Consider the following 23,489-nt stretch of genomic DNA (forward strand, 5'->3'; position numbering starts at 1 on the left):
TCCAGTTGTTGAAATTAGTGGGAGTCTCGCGCATGTTTCTCTTCCACCAGCTTCTGTTCCATAGCATAGCATGTAGCATTTCTCTGTTTGACTGTTTCTGTTTTATTTGTTTATTGTATTTGAGGATAGACTTGTTCCCGATCTAATTTTTTGCAAGATATTCCACACGCTTTCACGGTCGTGTTCACTGACGTCAGTGTCGTAAAGCTACAAAATGTCGCAATGCTTGTGGGTGTGTTTCTTGTTAGCACAACCACATAGTTGTTGCCTATGCATTATTAGACATAATATTTTGGCGACGAAGATGTTGTTTCACTTTGCGCCGCTGCCGTCGCGCCTCGCCCCCAGTGAAGCTGTACCACTGCTATGAATCCTTTTTCAGACTAGTAGCGATCGAAATGTGCAAAGCTAGCGAAGCTAACAGCTATTGTCATTGACCACGAAGACGATGTCGTTTTGTTGGCTCGACATTTCACTGCTCCACAGAGCCATTGTAGTCCGGCGACGACAGCGGAAGGGCGAGTCAAAAGTCTTCTGGAAATTGAGATGCCAAAAACACATGCTTAACGATTAGTCGACTTCAAGTGTAGTATAACCAACTCGTCGACTAGTCAATTTATCGGTTCAACCGCTGGTGTTTACAGGATAGCGGGGGTGTGCCAACTCCGTCGGGATGTTGACGGGCATTTTAAATATTATTTTGTCATGTGTATTGATCTAGTTTGCATGAATAATGGAAATAAGCAGCCTTTTTGAAACTTATTTTGGGGGTTGTAAGTGAGGGCAAGGGTGCGTCAATCCATTAGGTTATTGAAGATGAATGAAGGGATTTGTTTTATCTTGTCATATAGTTTGATCATGACCATTGGTATTTCATTATTGACTATAAATGAGCTTTGTGTTGACTTTTTTAAGGTGCGTGTGTGGAGCAGAGGGGGTGCGCCAACAATAATAATATACAGAGAAAGCTCATTACGCTTTCGTCCCATGTCGACGAGGCGTGGTGGGAGTATATAAAATGTATTGGATGCCTCTGCGATGCCATTTGCCTTTGCTTTTACTGTTAACTTCTTTTTACACTTGCGTGGCAGTTTGCTCATGCAGCTGGAAGCCATCAAACTGTTCCTTATTGCATCAACGTGAATTGCCTCTGTGAAGATAAACAGTGTGTTGGACAGATTTACCACACAACACCCCCTGTGTCCATACAGTGCATTGAGATGCACTCTTTCACCATTTACCACTCACACAGACCCACTTCTCTACCGACTTGTCAAATAGCCGGGGCTGTGCAAGGATCCGGCGTGGACCTCCTAACCGCCTCACGCTGGTGGGCCCCTCTCCACTTCCACGGGGGCAGGCGGCGGAGGGGGTGGGGGTGGGGGGGTACATGACAGTCTGTCAGGGACCACAAACCGCGGAAAAGAGCGGCAGGAATGTGACGTTCACCTGAAATGTTCCTGTGTGTGTGTGTGTGTGAGAGTGTGTGTGTGTGTGTGTGTGTATGCTCGTCAACTCCTCAAGAAATAACTTCCAGATTTACATTGGTCGTAGAGATGTTGGGGCCCCAGGAGAATGAATGATATGGACCCCATCGAGAATTTTATGTATTTGCAGCGCCCATAGAAAGGTGCAGCGTGTAAATATATATATATATATATATATATTTATATATATATATATATATATAATAGTACAATGAAGAATGACGTGTCTTGACTGTGCTTAATAATTAATAATAGCCCATTCTGCCTCTCTATGAATATTTACTAGGAGTGTGCGAGCCAGAGGGAGGGAAGCTTGTGTGTTTATAGCATTAAACGCTCAAACATCGTTGTCGCCATTTCGCCTCGGAGCATACAAAGACTCCTCGCGGAAAGCATTTTATTTGCTGTAACGCAATGTCACCTATTCTTCCGTTTACGCGCGGCAAGTCACATTTACAGGTGCGCTCCCAGGACGCCTCTTGTCGACATGAGGAGAGCCGAGTGAGCGTTCCCGGGATATTGTTTCTTCAGTGGTGACGTCTCACGGTGGTGGTGGTGGTGCAGCTCCTCTCAGAAAGCCAGTTTGTGGCTAATAATTGTGCAAAAAGGATCAAAACACGTGAGAAAATAACGGAAAAATGCTCTTGAAAATCAAAAAAATCCCCTTCGCCTGGGGGACAAAAATTCAAACAAAACCCGTTTAGCCAATACTGATGCAAACTTGATCAAAACAAGAAAAGATACAATCAAACGCTTTAAAAGACTCCACAAAATTCCAGATTACTTCCTGTTCATTCCTTAGCCCCGAGTACGCGAAGGAATCGCTGCCTAGCGCAGTTCAGTTGTATTTAACTTTCAATACATTTGCATTTATCCTTAAGATATTTTATCTTATATGCCATACATTTGAATTGAATTGACACTAGTAGTGTCGTGGTGCACTCGCCTGATTTCGGTGCAGGCAGCGTGAGTTCAGTTCCGTCTTGAGTGTAAATATGAATATGAGTGTGAATGGTTTTCTGTCTTTATATGTGCCCTGCTATTGACTGGTGACCAGTCTCGGTTTAGTTCACCTTTCACCAGAAGTCAACTGGGGCGAGCTCCGCTTCCCCTCGACACTTGAATTGAATTATTGTTTAAAAGTACATTTTTTCTTCCTATATTTAGGATGTTAATGTTCAAACAGTGCATGATGTTACAGTGGCTTATAATAATATTAAATATACTTTTTAGGACTAAAAATGAACACCTAGGCCTACTACGCGACTACATTTTAATGCTGGCCATGTTGGAATTACTTGGAAAGCTAAGTAATTTTTACAGGTGGTACTTGGTGTAAACATTTTGAGACGCCCTGCCTTAGACTGAAGACAGTGGGGACAGTGGATGGAAAGCGCGGTTTTGAACGGCGCACCCGAATGCATCGGATTCACGCGTTTAAATAATGATCTTTGACCTGCTCCCAGAATGCATCAGAACGCTTCTTGTCTAAATATCTCTGCGGAGACTACGTCACCGTCTTATAATGGCCAACCTGGCCACGTGCAGTCCAAATAAATAGTGTGGTCTTCGTCAATCCCAGCATGTTTGGCTTCGCCTCCGTCGCCGTTGCTCCTGTTGGCGATATTTATCCGAGGGAGAGAAAAGGCTGAACGCCTACGGGTCCCCGAGCCGGCTCCAGAAGACAACGCCTCGCTTTGGATCTTTCACTCTCTGTTTGACGAGGCCAGAAAATTACCTGGCTAACCTGAATGCTGGCTCATGACTGAGAAAAAGAAGAAGGAAACAAAATGGAGGATGAACAAGCCCTCATTTCCCCTCCAAAAAAAAATCATCAATCCCCTCCCCCTTCATTACTTGCATTATTGTTCTCTGCAAGTATTTCATGACTTTAATGATGTAACCATGAGATCTTATGGTTGCCATGGCAATGCATGAAAGAGAGTGTGCCATTATTCCTAGTTATTCCTGCGTTTACCAAGAGGATCACCCGGGCGGAAATATAATTTCAAATCATTTTATTGCATTCAAGAACCAACCAGGAAGTAAAAAAAAAAAAAAAAAACGTGTTTTTACAGTGTCTTCATCATAGATACATAAATATACTTTGTTTAAACAGCACTATTCATTTCAAAAGATGAGTTTTGGGGTGTTTGTTTACAGACAATTTATGTGTTTAGGCTCATGCGCGATTATATGGACTCCTGCCAATGATGGTTATTGAATAGGAGAGCAGTGTTTACTCTGCTGTGTGACTAGAATATCAAAATGTGTCCCCGTGTGTGTGTGCCGGTGTGTGTATGTGTTTGTGTGCAGCTGCGTTCAAGCTGACTGACCTGCGGTTATAACACAAAATGGCCTCATGGACATCAAATTTGACCAACATCAAGACTGTTAAAATAGAACAGGATGAATTACATTCAATTAAGATCCATTAAAATAATACAACAGAAATCATCAAATGAAATGATTCTAGTCAAATAATTTTCAAAATGAAAATCAAGTCAAATAAAAAGCTTGTCTATAAAGGAAAATAAAGTGCAATTAAAGAAAAAGATTAAATCAAATCAAATGGAAATAAAGTACAAGAAAATGAGTCAGATAAAAAATGTGCAATTATAAATTCCAAAAATAACTAAATTAAAATCAAGTAAAATAAAACAATCAAAAATAATGCAATAAATATTGCACTATACAGTAGCAGTAAAATACACTCCACGTAAATACAAAATGAAATAATTAAAACAAATTTAAATAACAAGAGGCCCAAGATTTAACTTGCGCAAAGTAAATTAAACATGTACTAAAAATAATATAATACATTAAACTCCCAAAAACTTCAAAAATCTTCAAAATCACAAAACAGATACCTGTGACCCATCATGGATTGAAATACGTCTAAATTAAAGTCAAACTAAAAATACAGTCAAATAATAAAGTACTGTATCCTGTCAAATCATAAAATCAGAGGTCTTTGTCTTAGGGATGTGTGCAATATTTTTCAGGTGTACATGTATTTTTTTTATATATTTTTCTAAAGCTCTACTTATCCTTCTTATGTAATTGCATTGAGGCCATGATGCATCCACCACTAACATCCCAAGATGCACATGAGTGGAAATTGGGATGCGTCTTCCTTCCGGAGGCAACACGGGACAATTAAATCAAAGCTTCAAGTGTTGCCTTTTGCCTCAAGCCATATTCAGCCTCCACCCAACCCCAGTCCTCTCTTTCTCTCTCTCTCTCTCTCTCTCTCTTTTATATCTCATGTTTCTATTTCCAAATGTGCATTAACAACAGTCAGCCATGCATGCGTGCGCACTTCCTATAATGTAGATAAGGCAAAAGAGGCCAGGGGAGGGGCTGGGGGGGGGGGCGATATGTAATAAAAGGTGGGCCTTCGCTGCCTGTTTAAGCCCCCATAAGCCCGATAAATGATGAGCGACAGAGGCGCAGCAAGAGGGTGACCGCTATTAACTCCTCAACTCCCCCTTTTCCAACCAGCCCACCTAGCACCACTGCAACTTCCCCCCCCCCCCCCCCCCCCCCCCCCAGAACTCTCCAATTCATATTTTGTCATCATACATTATTTCTAGTGGCCTGCATCACGTGATTATGTCGGGATTATGTCGCCTGTGCTGCAGAAGCGTCTGGTATTCTGGGACTAACACAAGATCATTAAAGCAGCATTTAGTGTACACATTGTGTGACACACACACACAAAACACACGCAACACAAGAAGACGTTAACAACTCACACTAATCTAATGACCTATTCTTAACTACACGCACACACAAAATTAATAGCCAAAATAATAGAATTAGCTCTGCAGTACACTTTTTAAACCACAATAATAAACATATTGTTACATTCAAATCTTTAAAAAAAAAATCGACTAATTGGCTAATATTATTTTCATTTTGTTTAATTGTAGGGGTGAATGCAGTGTATTCATGTATGTTGTGTAATGTGCTTATTCATTTGAAAAAACATTATTGAAGTTCATTTCTAACAGGAATAAAATGACAGTGTATCATATTTAAAGTGCGTCGGGTGAATGAGTTTGTTTCCAGGACTGTGTTAATCTTATTCAATTCAAAAGAAAATAGTAAGGAAAGGACATTAATGCTGTGTATAAAAGTGTATCAAGAATAAGATATGGATGAGGTGAGTTCATTCACTAGATTTTATTCCCAGCCATTTTATTGTAACAGGGAAATGAAAAAATGATTTGTAATTTGTCATTTGTATATGATTTTAAATACATTCTAATTTTTAAATTATTATCATGAAGCATCTATACATATTACAAACATATTATGAGCACACTTTTTTTTTGAATACGTTTACTTCATTTTATTTTTCTAAAATACAAAGGCTCCTTAATATGCATCAACGGTGCATTTCACATTGATTGTAATTTTGACATTAATCTCCTTATGAATTAGCCTCTTTATTTCCGCACACGATCAGTGTGGTTGCTTTATTCTTCACGTTTTTATTTACTTGAATGTTTTGTGTTTCAGGCCTCGTCTCGTTGCTGTGCGGCGCTTCCACGCTGAACCGAAATGCCGCTAGGTGTCGCCAAAGGGCCGCCTAACTGCAGTCAACCGGCACCACCTCCTCCTCTTCCTCCTCTTCCTCCTGCAGCCTCTCTGCGGGCAAGAGGGGGCCAAACCGCAGCTTTTGGCGCCGAGAGAATTGACAGTGAGTCGCGAAACTTTTACAAGTATTTGCCTTTTTTGAAACCACGTCGTCACATTGCACCGGCGGGGGTCGCCTGGAGTTCAGGTGCACTGCTAAATGCTTGCAGTGAGTGTGTGTGTGTGTGTGGGGGGGGGGGTTGGGGGGTGAAGATGTATTATAAACCAGACAATGCAAATCAGGTCGAAATGTTCTGTAGAAATGCTGCAGAATGAATTCAAGGAAATGTACAGTGCAAAGATTAGAAAACTCCTTTTCTTCATTCATTTGGGGAATTATCCTCTCATGGATAAAATGTGGAATTATTTTTTACAAAGCAGGTGAATGTTGAATATGTTTTGAAACTTAGGCTGGTTTGTTAATGGTGAATTTGTGCAATTAATTCAGGTACAAAAATTTTGACAGAAAATGTGAGATCCTTTAAAAAAAAAAAAAAAAAAAAAAGGACATTTTGGGAGCGTTGAACATTTTGAAGTTGGTTTGAAAACTGGTGAGCTCATGGCGAATGTGTTACATTTCTCCATTAATGAATTTTTTTATTGGATGGGGGGGAGGGGTCATTTGCAGAATTTGCAACATATTGCAAATGAGCTGAACATTTTGCCGTTGGAACCGTTTGAATTGGTTGGAAAAATTGAAGAAGTGTTTGTTCCATTTGCCCATTAATTTTAATGAGGTGTTTTATTTCGTGTGAAACGTGGAAATTTGTGAGATGACAAAATAGCAGCATGGTGTTCTGAAAGAATTGAACACTTTGAAATTGCAGTGAATTTGTTACATTTCCCCTTTAATTGGAATTCTTGTGGAATTATGAAAACCGTGGAAATTTGTGGAATGTGAAAAATAGCAGCACGGATGTTCCCGACCACCTGAATATATATATATATATATATCATCAATTGAGAAATGCGCAAGTTTTTGAATCGTCCAACTCCAAATTTCAAATCAACTCTTTTGTTCCTGCAAGAGGATTTTCAGCAACAAATGCTCACGTTTGGCTTTGGGGTGAGGTCCCATCTCTTCAGGATGTCTTGAGGATCTTTAAGCCTGCTGATTGTCCCACTCGTGTTTTCCTTGAAATGGATCCCCCACCCACCACCTTCCTCCTCCTCCTCCTCCTCCTCGTCCTCGTCCACGTGCACGCACCTCCACGCACGGCCTGTGATGGGCCCAAAAACGCAGCTGGCCGTGTGTCCCCACGCACACGGACACGGAGAGCTTTAACCCTCCGCTGACCTCCATTTGACACCAGCGGATGAAATGTTACCGTCTGTTAATGGCGTCCGATGGTTCCGTCCACTACATATACATATATATATATATATATATATACATATACATACTGGATTGGGAAAAAAAATGCCTTTAAAAGCACTTTTTTTTAAAATCGCATTAACAAGTCGTTATACGTGGGAGGGGAAATACAGGATAATGCGTGGACAATAGAGTGATTATTCAGATTTAATGTATAAAGCTTCTTGTTTAACCTGTCATTTCTGTCTAAAAATGAAGTCAAATTGCCAGTTTGAAAATGCATTTAATTAGGAAAAAGGCAATAGTGGAAATGTGTTTGTTTACAAATTTGCATGGTGTATTTTTAATTTTAAAGTATTCACACTGTAAATTGTAATTTATTTAAAAAGGCCAAGAAATAGTCGGATTTCTATATTGTAGCATACACTGTTTTGTTTTGTATGCGTTTGTCTAACATATAAAAAGGCCCATTTTCATAGTATGCATTTTTTTCATTAAATTTAATTTAAACGAGTCAAATAGCAACATTTGCATACTGTAAATGTGTTTAAATGTTATAAAGTCAAATAAATAGCCGGATTTCCAATACTGGAAATTATAGCTGAATTGAGGATAAGCGGTGTAGAAAATGGGTGGACGGATGTTAAAACGTTAAACACACAAGTTTATAAATTCATAAATTCATGATTCATATTTATTAAAAAGCCACACTTGCAAACTCCACGTTTAAAAAAAATTAAAATGTTTAAAACAGCGACGTTTGATTTCAGATTTCTTTTCCCTCCCACAAAACACTATTAAAAATATGATTTGGTTTTCTTTAACTCGGCGGATTTTTTTATTTTATTGAAAAAAAAATTCCTCGTTTTTCCGAGGCAAGCGGTGTCGAGTGCGTTTGTGTGTGTGCGTGGAAAAGCCTTACATTGGACACGCGTAATTAACCTCCACTGTTTTCACACGCTCTTTTGGCTGCTCACATCACTCTGCTAGGGGGGCTTAAAAAAAAAAAAAAAAAAAAAAAAAAAAAAAAAACGCTGTTCCCACCTTATATCCACGCGAAGAAGAAGAAAAAAAACACACGACGTGTTATTATTTTTTTCAATATTCTTTTTTAATTTTCGATATGTGTTGCATTTTTTTGGTATTTCAATTTTAAAAATAATAAATAAATAAATAAAAATAAAACGCATGCAAAAAAAAATGCCAACAAAGCCTGAGCTTGACTTACCGGTGCAATCCAACATTAGTGGTCATTTTACGAAAAACTTGCAGAGTGGAGTCGCGCTCTTCCTCACTGCTTCTGTTTTTCTCTCTCTCGCTCCCTATCTTTCTCCCTGTCGTCTTCTCTCTCTCTCTCTCTCTCTCTCTCGCTCTCTCTCTCTCTCTCTTTCTCTCTGCATGTGCAAACTCCTTCCCGGGGAATTGCTGCTTGAAATGTCCACGCAGCCGTTTGTCAAAGCCTTGCTTGCTTGCTTGGACTCCTTTTGCACTTCCCACACCCACAGCAGCGACCCCCCCCCCCCCCCCCCCCCCCCCCCCCCACACACACACACACACACCTCCACCACCACCCAGCACCCTCCTAAATGCCAACAAACATAACTGTTGTCACCTTGCATTTATTAAACCCGTTATTTGTTTGTTTCAGGTTGCGTTCACTGACCCTCCGTGCAGTAGAAGCTCCTCCTAACACCCACTCGTAAGTTATTCATCTGCATCCTCCTCCAAAATTAAAAGTAGCGAGGTGGCCCCGTGCCTAAAGAGTTCCTGCAGGGTCTTCATGTGCAATCGATGCCCTCCTTGCTCCTCCCCCTCCTCCTCCTCCTCCTCCTCCTCCTCTTCTTCAGCTTCAATCTCCCCTCATGATTGATGATGCCCGCATGGCCATGCTTTGATAATTGACCAAATACTCCCAGGCACTGATTCCTATCAAGAGAGGAACAAGAGGAGAGAGAAAAAAAAGCCTTGCATGCATTTAATTTGCATTATTTCGTTGAGTTATGCACACCGGTACGATATATAAATGGTCATATGGAAGTGCAGTATGACGAGTCCCTCGAGATCGTTCATTCTAAAAATGGATTTGTGAGATACGAAAGTCGTATTTTGTTTTAAGGTATTCGTCACAACAACTCATTGAAGTATAATTAGATTGTATCCACCTTCAATGCAAATTAAAGGTAGAGTTTGCAGTTTAACAAAAAAATAAAAATAAAGTAACATGGTCATATGTTAAAACTGTCTGTATGACCTGATAGTAAAATATTATTAAAATCATCTCATGAAAATTTGTCCGCAGGCTTGTGCATACTTGTTTCCGTGGCTGGATTACAGTATTTACCTCCGGTTCGCAACAAAAGTTAAAAAGAAAGGAATTGGACAGCCTGGGGAATAAACAAGGGTAAAAGAGAGTCGAACGCGCACTGCTAAAAGAAGCACTGGCATCGGGGGTAGTGAGAATTGCCAGTACTCGTCCAGCACTTTTTTACTACATACGGTTACACCTCTGAAAGGAAGCTTATTATGTTCACACTCGTCTCGGGATTGTTCCAATTTCTTCTTTTCTAACTTTTCACGCTAACTGGAGGTGAATATCCCACAATAGTTTCAGCAAAGCTCCTGAAGCTCAAGGAAAAAAGTCAGCGCAAGTCAGTGCACGGCAAATGATCGCCACCTTGTCGGTCATGCCGTCTGTCTCTTATCGGTTGTTTTTCCTCGGGCCCGGAGGTTTATACGGATCACAAAAAGGGCTTTTTTTTTTTAAATATCAAAGTCCTCCTTCAAGTCAACAAAAAAGTCACCGCACACTATGACAAAAAAAGTGACTTTTCCAACCATATTGTTGTAAATGTTTAGATTCAGTTAAGAAGCACATCTTTAAAGTGAAAAAAGAAGTCACCACAATTGTACAAAATGTGATATTTGCTGGTATATGGTTGTCGTTTAAGCACCAAAATCGCACCGAAAAGTCAGCATAATATGAAAAGTGATGTTTGCAGCCTTGTTTTTTTTTTTTTTTTTTGCTTTGACTACATCGGCTGTGAACAGCAGACTCAAAATCAGTACAATCTATAAAGAAGTCACCACAATTGGAAAAAGTGACATTTGCAGCCATGTAGTTGGCATTTAACATTCAAACCTGCCTCGCAATCATCTTTGAAATGAGAGGGAAAAAAAAAAGAAGTCACCACAATTGGAAAAAATGACTTTGGCAGCCTCGCCCGAAGATAGCTGGGATAGGCTCCAGCACGCCCGCGACCCGAGTGAGGAGAAGCGGTACGGGAAATGGATGTATGGATGGATGGAGGGACTTTGGCAGCGATAATTTGGTTGTTTTCACATTCAAATCGCAATCCCAATCATGTTTAAAAACACGGGAATCATCTTTATTGGCCGTGTTTTTTAAAAGACGTCACTACAAGTGGAAACATGTGCTCCGTTTATTGCTGTGTTTACTACACTTGAGCCTCACATTCTGCATCATCTTATTGGCCGACTACTGGCGACAGCCGTACTACTGCTATGCGTACTACTTTTTTTGAACATGAGAACGCTCAAAGCGTTCATCCGTACGAGTGCTGTTTGCATTTTTACATAAGAATCATCTTCAATGGGCACAGCCATACTATATGCATTTTTACCACTTAATACCAGGATGTGTCGGTTTGCACCCTCACTAATGCTATGCGTACGGCATTTAAATATCTAAATGATCCCTCATGGTCACAGCTAGGCAAACTTCCGACATTTTCCCTTCTGTACTATTGCTATGTTTACGACATCGCTGCCATACTATTGCCATGCGTGCTGCATTTCAATATCGGAATCATCTTTAATGCTTTGTGCCTTACTATTGCTATGTTACATTTGACTATGAGTCCGATTCCACCTGTGTTATTGCTCCGCGTACTACTGTAATCATCTATAATGCTTGCGGCCGTACTATTGCTATGTTTACTGCATTTTGCCACCACAATCCTCTTGAAATATTTAACAGCCATATTATTGCCATGTTTACTGTACTACATCACTTCCATAGCATTGCTATGCTCACTACTTTTTAACATCAAAATGGACCTTTATAACAGCCACACTAAGTTTTACTATACATTTAAACATACTATTGCTATGTTTACTAATACCAGTACTATGTCAGAAAAGAAAAAAATCATTATCAATTGAAAAAGTGACTTGCTACTGTTTTTTTTTTTTTTTTTTTTGCTAGATGCAAACAGTTTGTCACCCCGATATGATACTTGGAGAAATTGTCTCATGTTTTTGAATGTTAGTAATAATACTACAGTGTAATACAATATAAAACGTAAAAAAAGTAAATACAAAACTATATATATATATTACATGCCTATCTTAAAGTTACATAACTATGAGAAATGTTTGATTTATTTTTTTTTTTTAAATGCACAAATGAAACCAAAATGGGCCCCTATAGTGAGTGTTGTATATTGCAGAAGTTTGCGGTGTTGTGTTGCTGTCCAAACGTGGATCCCAAAAGTATTTTGGGTGGGTGGGGAGAGAGTTTTGGAAGGTGGTGGGTGGGGGCTGGAGAAGAAGGAGAAGAGGAGGAGGAAGAGAAAGAGGTGGAGGAGGAGGAGGAGGAGGAGGAGGGTGGTTTGTCTTCGACTACACGCACACACACACACGTTCGGAGGAAGAGTGGGTCTCTCCTCTCTCTCGCGTGGGGAGAGCTGTTCGCCTCGCCTCGCCTCGCCTCGCCTTGCCGCACCACCACTGGCTGGGGCCAGCACGCCACTTCCGGGATCCGTCATTGCGCTCGCCCACCGCTCGGTGCGCTCGGTGCGCTCGCTCAGTTGTGTTCGGAGTACGCGAGCCGGCGGCCGCCAAGCTGACAACACTCGCTGACACTCATCCGCTCACCAGCCAGCAACAAAACATCCCACAGACCCACAGACCCACCGACCGGCGGACCTGGACAGACTTTTTTTTTCTTTTTTTTTTTTTTTTTTTTTTTGTGTTATTGTTTCCTTTTTTTTTTGTATTTCTTTTTTAGCCTCCTCCCTCTCCGTCCGCGTGTGCGAAAAGTCCACAGTGGGGCGAAGCAGACATTTAAAGGAGACAGAGCGGTGAGAGGACTTACGAGGGGGAGGACGACACCGGACTAACGCGCACGGCACCCGAAAAAAACACACACAAGAAGAGAGAGAGAGAGAGAGGGAGTGAGAGGGAGAGAGAAAAAACTTGAACATCATCGCCGAGCGTCATTCATTCATTACCTTGACAACCTCTGGCTTTGATTGACAGCCGGAGTGGCAAAAAGCCATGATAGACGCGACAGTTGACTTTACGCGTTGATGGGCCCATTGTAAACCTTTTTTTTTTTTTTTTTTTTTTCGCCCTCTCTTTCCCCTCTCTCCTTATTTTTTGACACTTTTTAAAAATATATATTATTCCTGGGAGGACAATCCGATGCGACGATTGCAACGCAACCGCCCTGGTGAATAGGAGAATTCGCCTGAACAAAACAAAAAGTTAAGTCGAAAAAAGGTGGAGGCGAAAGAGAGAGCTGGGATTTTTTTTTTCCCACGCGGACGAGTGGGATATTAAATATTATACACACACACACACAAAAACAAAAATCAGCACGGCATATTAAGGAGTTTATTGGAGCCTGATGGCGCAAAGGGTAAGTAAGGCTCCAACTGCACTTCTCCGAAACATGTCACAATGTTTTTGGGCAATAACAAACCACACTCGGTTCGAAAAAGTGCGGAAAAGTCCCATCGCACCTCGCTAACTCGGTCCCCGTTACGTCCCCTCCCGCAGTACGACGAGCTGGCCCACTACGGGGGCATGGACGGCGTATCGGCGTCCATGTACGGGGACCCGCACGCGCCCCGGCCGCTCCCGCAGGTCCACCACCTCAACCACGGACCGCCGCTGCACGCCAGCCAGCACTACGGAGCCCACGCTCCGCACCCCAACGTCATGCCCACCAGCATGGGCTCGGCCGTCAACGACGTCCTAAAGAGGGATAAGGACCAGATTTATGGGTAAGCTGTGCATGCTTTTGGCACCAGCTGCTAGAATATTTATTTTTGTCTTACACTATTAGGAGCATGCAACCCCCCCCCCCCCCCCCCCCCCCCCCCCCTACACCCACAACCCCTCTCCCACACCCCCCATCAGAGTTGAGTGGGGTTGTTGATACACTTTTGTGCACAAGTCTACAAAGAGTAAAAGGCTGTTCAAATGTTGTCTGTAAAATCAATTTCATGACAAACAACCTCTATTTAAACATTTAGAAAAAGGATATTTATAGGAGAATGCAATGACAATGTCCCACAAAGTACGGGCGTGTTGAAATCCTCAATTGACACAATTGTTCAAATATTATAACTTTAAAATGTAGGCATGCATGGGCGAAAAGCTTCTAAGCGTGCATGTACGGATTTCGCCCGCTTTAAAGCAAAGTTGTTTAAGAAAGGCACAATTATTCTTCCGCGGATCAAAATGCACGCCTCAAACTAATCTTTCGTGTTATTTATTTAAATGAACATTATACATTTTTACCAAGCAAAGACGAGTGTGTGATTGACCCGTGAGTTTATTTATTATGATTTCTTACTTTAATTTCTACTGTCAGCTCCACACGTTAGTTTACAAACGTCCTCTGCGCTCGACAAATACACTCTAAAATAAAAGTAAGTGTATTTCTCCTAATTCTCTACGCCGTGTGTGTGTGTGTGCATGTGTGTGTGTGTTTCACTTTTTTTGTGTGTGTGTTGCACTTCTCACGCTTGTCACGGTGCACTTAAGAAAACGTCAGTCTCCGCCATGCGGATCAATGAGAGGTTAAAAATGTGGTTAAAAGCAGCTTATCATAATAAAAGTGAAATATCACCGTGCAGTCTTTATTTTTTTTTTTTTTTTAAATCGTGAAGTTTAAAAAAAAATTAATAAATAAAAAATGGAAAAAAAACAAACTGGAAATATTTAGATGCATGTTCCGTCCGGAGGTAGCGACACGCTGCGCTGTGCTCAGCCCGTGTTTGCGCGCCCCTGTGCAGGCATCCCCTCTTCCCGCTGCTCGCTCTGGTCTTCGAGAAGTGCGAACTGGCGACGTGCACGCCGAGGGAACCCGGCGTGGCCGGGGGAGACGTGTGCTCCTCGGACTCCTTCAACGAGGACATCGCGGTGTTCGCCAAACAGGTCCAGAGACAGCACAATCACATACATTTGGATATATTTGTATTTTTATTATTATTATTATTATTTTAAAGGGCATTCCTTAACACACGCACACACGTTGCATCCAAAACTAACTTTTTTTAATTTTTTTTTTAAATTGTTTACTTTTAGGTGCGAGCAGAAAAACCTTTATTTTCATCAAATCCAGAGTTGGACAATTTGGTAAGTCCACTTTGGTGTGTCCATGACGTATTAACTATATATTTTTTTATCCAAGAATAATTGTGACAAATCGTTTTTAAACTTCGTTATCCATTGTTTCCAATTATTGTCATATTATAATGACTTCATTGTTTTATTCTGATGGATGTTATTTGCTTGTGTTTTAGATGATACAAGCCATACAAGTATTACGGTTTCACCTCTTGGAATTAGAAAAGGTAAAAAAAAAATATGATATATATATTGTCTTAAACGTAAGAATGAGAACATGCCTGTTTTTATTTATTTACAAAGCTGCCTTCTATAGTCGAGTCATGACGCTTTGGTGTTTAGGAAGAAATATATTTTATGATCATATTTAATGCAGGCCAGCTATTCGAGCAGCTCAAGTAACAATTGGTGCTCAATTAAGCCTCTTTGGCGCACGTTATTGATCCGCATGTGCACGTATCTACTTTCAACTGCTGCCACTTAATGCGCCCTGCACTTTATTTGGGTTTTGGACTGTGATTTTATCTGTATTTGTCTTTTATTTGTTTGCGCTTGTTACACTTCAACTTGTTGTCGCGCGTCTCGGGAGGATCATCATAAATTTGGTTGTTTGCCCCCACCCCCCCCCAAACCCCCCAACCTCATTTAATTTGTTAGAGTTATTCTCAGATCGCTTGGAGCGTTTTCCCCACATCCTGAAAAAAAGAATAAATAAAAAAAAAATCATAGTAATCGTATCTTTTCCTTCCCTTGAAGGTTCACGAGCTTTGCGACAATTTCTGCCATCGGTACATCAGCTGTTTGAAAGGAAAAATGCCAATAGATTTAGTGATCGACGAGCGGGATGGAAGCTCCAAATCGGACCACGAAGAGCTTTCAGGCTCGTCGACGAATCTCGCTGATCATGTAAGTGAACGCACCATTTTCTGATCTCCTTTCTTTGTGTGTGTGTGTGTGTGTGTGTGTGTGTGTGTGCGTGTGTGTGTTGACCGCATCCCTAAAAATAAGGCTTGTTAGAGTTTAATTTTTTTGGGCGAGCTCGCCGATCGTGTACTTGAACGCACCACCTATTCAATCTGTGAGTTCTGAACGGACCCTCAACACGACTCGTGAGATATTGAATTAAAAAAAAAAAAAAAAAAAAAAAAAAAAGGTTTTGGATGTTTCCTATCTCCGTACTCGTTCTGCGTGTTTAGAACGCACCGCGGCATGTCAGATCTCGATTCAAAAATTGATATCGACTTTGTGGATCATGTACATGAACGCACCAGTTTCTCCTCTCCCATTCTCTCTGTTTGTCTTGAACGCGTCCTCCAACACGGCACGCTAGATCTTGTCTTCTTTTAACATTTTGCAGACCTTGTCGATTGATTTTCTCTTCCTGTATGTCTTGAACGCAACACGGTTAGTGAGATCTTGTGTTTAAAAAAAAATATATTATTATTATTATTTTTAATATATATATATTAATTGTTCGGAAACCCTGTCGACCTTGCCCGTGAACGCAGCGCTTTCTTGCCTCCTACGCTTTTCTGCTCGTGTTGAACGCAACAACGTCTTGTTCTCGCTGCATTTCTTGTGTTTGGCCTCGATGTTGGGTTTTCAAACGGTGCTGTGCGCTCCTTTCTGCAGCCGGGATGTGCCGGTGGGGGTCAAAAGCTAAACGTGCTACAGTCCCTTTAGTTATTGTTTGAAGTCTTTTGATCGGGTGCACTCATGTGTGCATGATGCGTGTGCGTTTGTGTGTGCGCGCGCACACTATACGGTGAGACAATTACGTGTTAGCCGCCTAAGCTTTAGCTTTAGGCCACTATTTAAAAAAAAAAAAAAAAAAAAGAAAGGAAAGAGAAAAATAAAAGAAAGGGGGCTTTCCACGCGAGGAGGTGTGAGAGTGTTGCAAAGCTGCTGTGGATTGTCTCCGCAGAGGTGCACGGAGGTTTAGTGTGTGTGTGCGCGCGCGTGCGTGTGTGCGTGTACTAATGTGTGTGTGCTTGCCATTCGTGAGGCTTCAAGCATCAATGTCAAGTTCACATTGCATATGATGCTCCTCTCCCAGAGACCCTCCCCCCCTCCCCCCATCCTCCTCCCACTGCTGCTGATGTTAATGTTTAATTGTTTCCTATTGATTACTACCTCTTTTTTTTGTTTTTGTTTTGTTTTTTTAACACTGCTGTGTGCAGTTATCCTTGCACTCACCCGCCTTTTCCTCTCTTTTTTTATGACTCGAGGCTGCATAATGCTGAATTCAATTCTAAACACCTATCGTGCAACAGCAAGTAAGCTTTAAATGTGAACATTTAATCCACCCACTGGTTTAAATATTATTGTTATTATTATTATTATTATTAGTATTGTTATTTTAGTCCATGCGTGTGAGTTATTTTCATAAAATTCACATTTAGCTCGCGACAAAGTCACTTGCTCAATATGAAGCAGATTATGCAAAATCACTACTGTGCTCGCATCTGTCAGCAAGACACACTCACACACACACACGCACACACACTGAAGTGTATTCAGTGCAGTCAAGCTTGGCCATATTGTGGCCCTCTGTACAAAAAGTGCCCAAATGAAGCCTGCCATTGTTTTATATTTTACATATTTAAGTGGAGAAATATTTGCAGTGATTAGAATTTACAATAAGGCTTTGTAACATATGTATATATATATATATATATATATATATATATATGGACCTACAGTACATTTAGCTTGGCTGATTTATTAGTTAAACATGTTACTTCAGCGGCCCTACCATCAACTTGCCAAATAATGCACCCACTATTAGCATGACTGATTTATTAATTCCAAATCTCATTATACGACACCTCTACGTTATTATTTTTGTACACTTAAAATAAATCAGTTTGACATGACATCAACTCATTTCAAGAAAGTATAGCGCGTGTCCCAAGCATAAACTTGCCGAACGGTGAGTCAATGCTTACTGTAATCACTTCAGGGCAAATAATTTTACTTGGTCAAAATGGATATGAAAACATTTCACTATTAGGTGGATAATTATGATAATGTGAAAGGAATAATTAAATCCAATGAGACATAAGTATGTAATACTTAATGGTGCATTGTTAATATAATTTTTAAAAACTGTGCAAAAATCTTCCAATATAGTATGAACTGATTTAGAATGATTTTAATGATTTGACATATAAAGGGCATCAAGTCATCAAATAGTGAGCCTGTAAGATGTTGTTGAACGCAGTCATGTTTATTAACATTTATAAAGCATTTATTACATTGTTATTAGTGTTTATAAACACTCAATTAACCTCTATTGTAAAGTGTACCCGGAAAATGAGATATGTCCGTAAAAATGAACAGGGGCAGGACGTCATTCATCTTGCAGTCATTTTACTCATCGGGTATTTAAACTTTGAGGGATTTATTCTGCCGTTGTGGCACTGGTGAACTTTTTATGGCAGCCACTTTGACTAAAAAGGTGATTTTGATGCTAACGGCAGAGCAATAAACACCGATGTAAACATTTGTCAAACATGAGAGCCTAAAAAAGCCTCCAAAAAAAAAACAACCAATGTGAAGCAAATCCTGCCCTACTTGCATTACATTTAATTAATTCGTCATTTGGCTCTGTTTACCAATTAATTTCCATCCCCTGCTTTACAGGAGAGGAGCCCGGCTGATAGCTGGATATGCTAATTAAATCCAATCGGAATCTCACGTCCACTTTTCTCTGCTTTGCATTTTTAATCGGCGATGCCCCCCCTGGCCGCCAGCGTCTCATGTGGTGAAAGTTGGTTTTAGTGGAGATGATGAGCAGGGTGCCTTTGTTTTCATGTTTTTTTTTCTTACCGCATCCTTTCCCCCCCACCCCCCTTCTGCCCTTTCCTCATACCTGACAGCATCGCAAGAAGGCGCACTTTTTATTTACACTTGAATGCAGCATTGTCTTTGGCGTGATTGGATTACCGTGGAGCGAGAAAAGGGGATGAGAGGCGTTCGCTGACACTGTTGATTTGGTGACTGTATGTGCCCTGTGGAGCCCACCCAGGACTTAACCCCCTCCCCTTTAGACAAACCCCATCCCGTGGAAAACGAGGTAAAATAGAGGCGTTAAACGTGCTCTTTTGTCTTCCCTTAATGACATTTTCACTCCGTTCTTCTGCGCTACATTTAATTAAACACAACTGAAAGGGTCTGAATATACTCGGTTGTAATGATTTGTAGTGCCGTCTTACTTTTTAGGACCTTGCGGGGTTCTCGCTGCTTTGTTTTGGAGATCTTTCCTCAGGGAGGTAGATAGGAGTTCCCATGGAGGTTACGCTGTTGCTTATCTTGACGCTGCATGGCTGGAAAGAGAAGGAAAAAAATAGAGGGGAGGAGGTAGCTTTAGGCAGGGGGTGTGGGGGTGATGCTGTTTACATTGGATTTTCTGCAACAGGCAGGGAACTGGTTAAGACACGGTGAGCTCACTTGTAGCTTCAGTCAAGTGTTGCAATAGTACATGCAGGGTCTGGTTCATAGGGTACAACCAAAACCTCTAGTATGTACTGTTTGCCAGGTGGGCGATGATGTCATGGTCAGATATAATGATTACACGTTTACATGTCTTTTTTCTTTTAACGTACCACTGAAAAAATACTTTGCCCTCCAAGTAACACCACAATGACCAACAGTCAAATAAAAGTCCCAAGTGCTCATCAAAAATCTGTCAGGACTTTAAAGAGGTGCGTGGCTTAAAAAGTTTTGGGGAAACTGCTAGGTTGACGAAGTGCAAAAAGACATTGTTTTGAATACTTTATACGATAGAATTCGGTAAATAATGCAGGGGTGCGCTAACTCTGTCGGGGTATTGAAGGGGGTGCCTAGCTAAAAAGCAAGCCGTTTTTTTTTTGCATTTAGACAGAAATGGTTATGATTTTCTCTTCAAAAACATTCCCTTGCAGTCTATTTTTCCAATATTTCAGGGTCCAAAATGACCGTTGTCAAGTAAACTAAACGGCGCACCGTTTTATCCGGCGTTGTGTTGCTATCCAGTGCCGTCTAACCTTACGTTTCCTATTTGATTAGTGCTCCCAGGGCCTGTTGGGAGCCATATCTAATCATCATGGCTGCAAGCGAGAGAGAATGAGAGACTGACAGAGAGAGAGAGAGAGAGAGAGAGAGAGAGAGAGAGAGAGCGAGAGGCTTTACTCACTTGTTGCACACACAAGGTCGTATGCGGTACAACATATACGACGCACGTCTATACAGTATATGATCTCGTTTTCTTAAAAAAAAACAAAAAAAACAACAACATTTGAGGGTAATTACAGACGTCTCTTCACGTCACTTGTCCAGCGAATCCTCTCGAGCATCGTCATCATTATAATAATAACTTTTTATTGAACGTGTTTGAAGAGAGGTGTTGATTTATTTAGGGGTAATTTTGGAAGGCTGTAATTTGTGGTGTGTGGGTGAGTGATGTAATATTAGGTACACCTGCAAAACCCTAAAAAAAACAAAACAATACAGGATCATTATTACTGTTGTAGACTGCATCATACTGGGAGCTCTTCCTAATATTTTGTCCTGCACAGGGCATTATATTTGTTCACATCTCTATTACATTTGATTCAGATTATTTTTTGGGAATTCAATTTTAAAAAAAATGTATCTAATTGCGAATTTAATCTCCTCTTTTCAAAGCATTCTTTTTTTTATTTTTATTTTTTAATTACACACAACCAGTGCGGTGAAAAGTTGCCCTCGGAGAAAGTTTGTCCTGTCTTGTCAGAACACAACCACGATGAATTATTAGCCGCAAGGATAAGGAACGCGTTTATTATTCTTCATAACTGAAGGTGTTAGTGGTATAACACTCAATAGGGGCGCATCTACACTTTTTTGAGCTTGATGTAATTATGCCCTCCCTTCCTCCTATGTGTTTACATTGTTTGGCAAGATGCGTCTTGAAATGTCAGCCGGTGTTATGATTAATGATCCCTTGTGCGTGTGTGTGTTTCTGGCGTGTCAGCGGTTCTGTTCATGATCAGTACCGGATCCCTATAACCTCTTCATGCACATCGTCCTTCCCTTCCCTTCCCTCCCTCCATGTTTCCCTTGCAGCTTTCAGGGGAATTCGAGGGAAATTCAATGACGCCGCTAAATCAATTTTAGCCGAAATTTCAAGGGATGCAGGCGGAGCGAAGTGTTTGGAAATGCAAGACAAGGGATTTGTCCTCCTTCTTTTTTTCTTTTATTATTACAATTGACCCTCCAAAGTGGAAAACAATCTGACACTGGTTGACTCCCAAGTTCACATTTCAAAACAATTTTCCCATAGGAAATCATGTTAGGTCAATTATAATGTGTTCCAGGTTTTGACTGGGGCATTTGTGAAGTATTGCAGGCATTAATATGTGCTATGTCATTTATTGTGTATTTACAGTCTGGTAGCATATGTCTGGTAAGATTAATGCATGTGTATTGCTTCTAATGTATTGAGTCGTCAGATGTTTTCCTATGTCGGTGTAATTTCTATTCAGAGGTTTCTCTGGATAGAAATTACACTATACATTAAATTACACTATATATATAGAAATTACAGGTTTCTCAGTGGCACCTGGATTTATGAGTTAGCAGATAGTCAACAATTATTAAAAAAATAAAAATAAAAAATAGAGGCCAAGCGTTTGCTGCACGCTGTTTATTGTCACTCCCAGTTGAAGTTTGTTGTCAAGCTAAACATAAAGTGAATTACACATTGTGTATTTCATCAAATGTACAAAAGTCAGCTCGCTTAATGCTAACACGCAATGCAAAATGCAATAGACGGTCCAACGAAGAGTGAAAAATGTTGCGGTGTTATGACGCGTTAAACAATTGATATGTGAACACAAAGAATGTAGCCACACATGTAGACAGACGATATAACAATACTCAAAGGCATATATTATTTTTATCATCTGCAAAAAAACTAATTTTACTGCATCTTACTGAGTCACTTGGTTGTGAAACTAAGTATTCATATATTATGGATTCTCTGTAATATACCGGCCAAGGAACGCACACCAGAAGGAAGACAATGTCAACGGGCATTGAAGCATGAAATCATGATGCCTAAATTGTTTAATTCTTTACATTCTATTCGATCATGTAATTACGATAGGTTTTTTTTTTTTGTGTGGATAAAGTACAATGATGTAGAGGGCTATTTTTCTTATATATCTAAAAAAAAAAAAACATGGCAAAAAGTTTTTTTTTTGTGGGGCTTGAATGGATAACGGTAACTCAGATCAGATGAATTTTAAAAGTTAAGGCACCAGTGTAATTAAAACTTGTATTATGCTAGGAAAAGGCAACCCCGCTGAGACTTTGCTCCTTTTTGCATCTTTTCCCCCTTCAGTACGTTGCGTGTTTGCACGCTGCCATTTTCCTCCATCTCCCTCCTGCGCTTTTTAAGACAATTAGCGCAGAGTGCGTTTGTCTCTTAATTACACCCTTTCTTCGGGGAATATTCGCACCACATTCCCTGTATATGCCCTTTTTGGTGTTATCGTGCATAGCGTCTGCTTCGCGCTCGCTTGTTGTGTAGATTGACTATTTGGCTGACACGCACAACTTGTTTGAACTTTATCACACCCACAGGGCCCCCGACAAAATGCTTGTGTATGTTTGTGTTTGCGCGGCGTCTGATGATGCTGATGCCGCCGCTGCGCCCTCCTCTCGGAGAGGGGGCGCCGTAAATAATTTATGAGGGAAGGAGCAGCGGGCTTTTGTCGCCTTGTTGAGCGCACAAAGTTACAACGTGCGCTGTGATGTGTTTCGCAGGCAGGTTTATGGATTACAGGTGAAATAAAAGGTATTTAAAATGTTTTTTATTGTAGTTATGAACGTTGGCTCATGCTGCGTTGTGGTCAATAGGAGGCAAACAAAGCAATGGTTTTCAAACTAGGTCTCCCGGACTCCCAAGAGTCCACGAGCTGTAGCTTGGGGGGGGGGGTGTTCAGAAAATAATTTGCAATACATTTTTAGGTTCTATCATTTATAAAAGTGAATATCTGTACATGGGCACACATAAAACAAAAATAAGAAAATAACTAATTACTTCTCCTTTATTTAGCTTTGGGTCAATTAAAAGCTGTGCTATGATTGTGACGTATCATCACATAAACTTATCAACTCGTTCAGAACAAAAAGCACGTTATTACAGGAATAAAGTCCCTTTTTTTCCAAGAACAAACGTGATATTTATTTCAGAATATAGACCTATTAGAAAATAAAAGCTTCTTCTCCAGACTAAAAAGCGTAAAATTACAAAAAGTTCTAATTTTTAAATTGTTAGAATATGACTCTCCCATTGTTTATCTTCGACTTTATTGTGATAATTTTACAAGTTTATCTTGGAAAAATGTAAGATAATGCCTTTTTTCTCCATTTTTTCCCCCTTCAATAATACGTAGGTTACATTTTAATTCTTGAGTCAATATCACCGCAAGATGACTTTGGCTTCTCCACTTCACCTCAAAAAACTGAGATTTTCCATTGAACCTCATTCCCATTGTATTAAGTAGATGTCACGCTATTAGAAATGTATATTGTTCAAGCTCCCATACCTTTGTATAAATTGACTGCTAGCATACAATGTACAATCCATGCAAACAGAAAAAATATGTGAGCTTGTTGACAGGGTGGACAATGAC

The 23,489-nt window shown here is 40.5% G+C and overlaps 1 protein-coding gene across 11 annotated transcripts in view; it reads left to right on the forward strand.

The window, feature by feature from the left end:
• meis2a (Meis homeobox 2a) overlaps positions 1-23,489 on the forward strand; it is a 194,672-nt gene that overhangs the window by 69,244 nt on the left and 101,939 nt on the right. For 2 of the 11 annotated variants that reach the window (XM_061794456.1, XM_061794455.1), the window contains exons 1-6: positions 12,045-13,108; positions 13,249-13,475; positions 14,493-14,634; positions 14,785-14,835; positions 15,003-15,053; positions 15,583-15,732. In XM_061794456.1, the coding sequence (XP_061650440.1) occupies positions 13,097-13,108; positions 13,249-13,475; positions 14,493-14,634; positions 14,785-14,835; positions 15,003-15,053; positions 15,583-15,732 (633 nt within the window). In that variant the 5' untranslated portion in view covers positions 12,045-13,096. Of the gene's footprint in view, positions 1-6,014; positions 6,196-8,994; positions 9,146-12,040; positions 13,109-13,248; positions 13,476-14,492; positions 14,635-14,784; positions 14,836-15,002; positions 15,054-15,582; positions 15,733-23,489 lie in introns of those variants that run through there. The other 9 variants (XM_061794448.1, XM_061794447.1, XM_061794452.1 and 6 more) reach the window with 8 other exon arrangements.

The sequence above is a fragment of the Phyllopteryx taeniolatus genome, chromosome 13, assembly GCF_024500385.1.
Source record: "Phyllopteryx taeniolatus isolate TA_2022b chromosome 13, UOR_Ptae_1.2, whole genome shotgun sequence".
NCBI classification, from domain to species: Eukaryota; Metazoa; Chordata; class Actinopteri; order Syngnathiformes; family Syngnathidae; genus Phyllopteryx; species Phyllopteryx taeniolatus.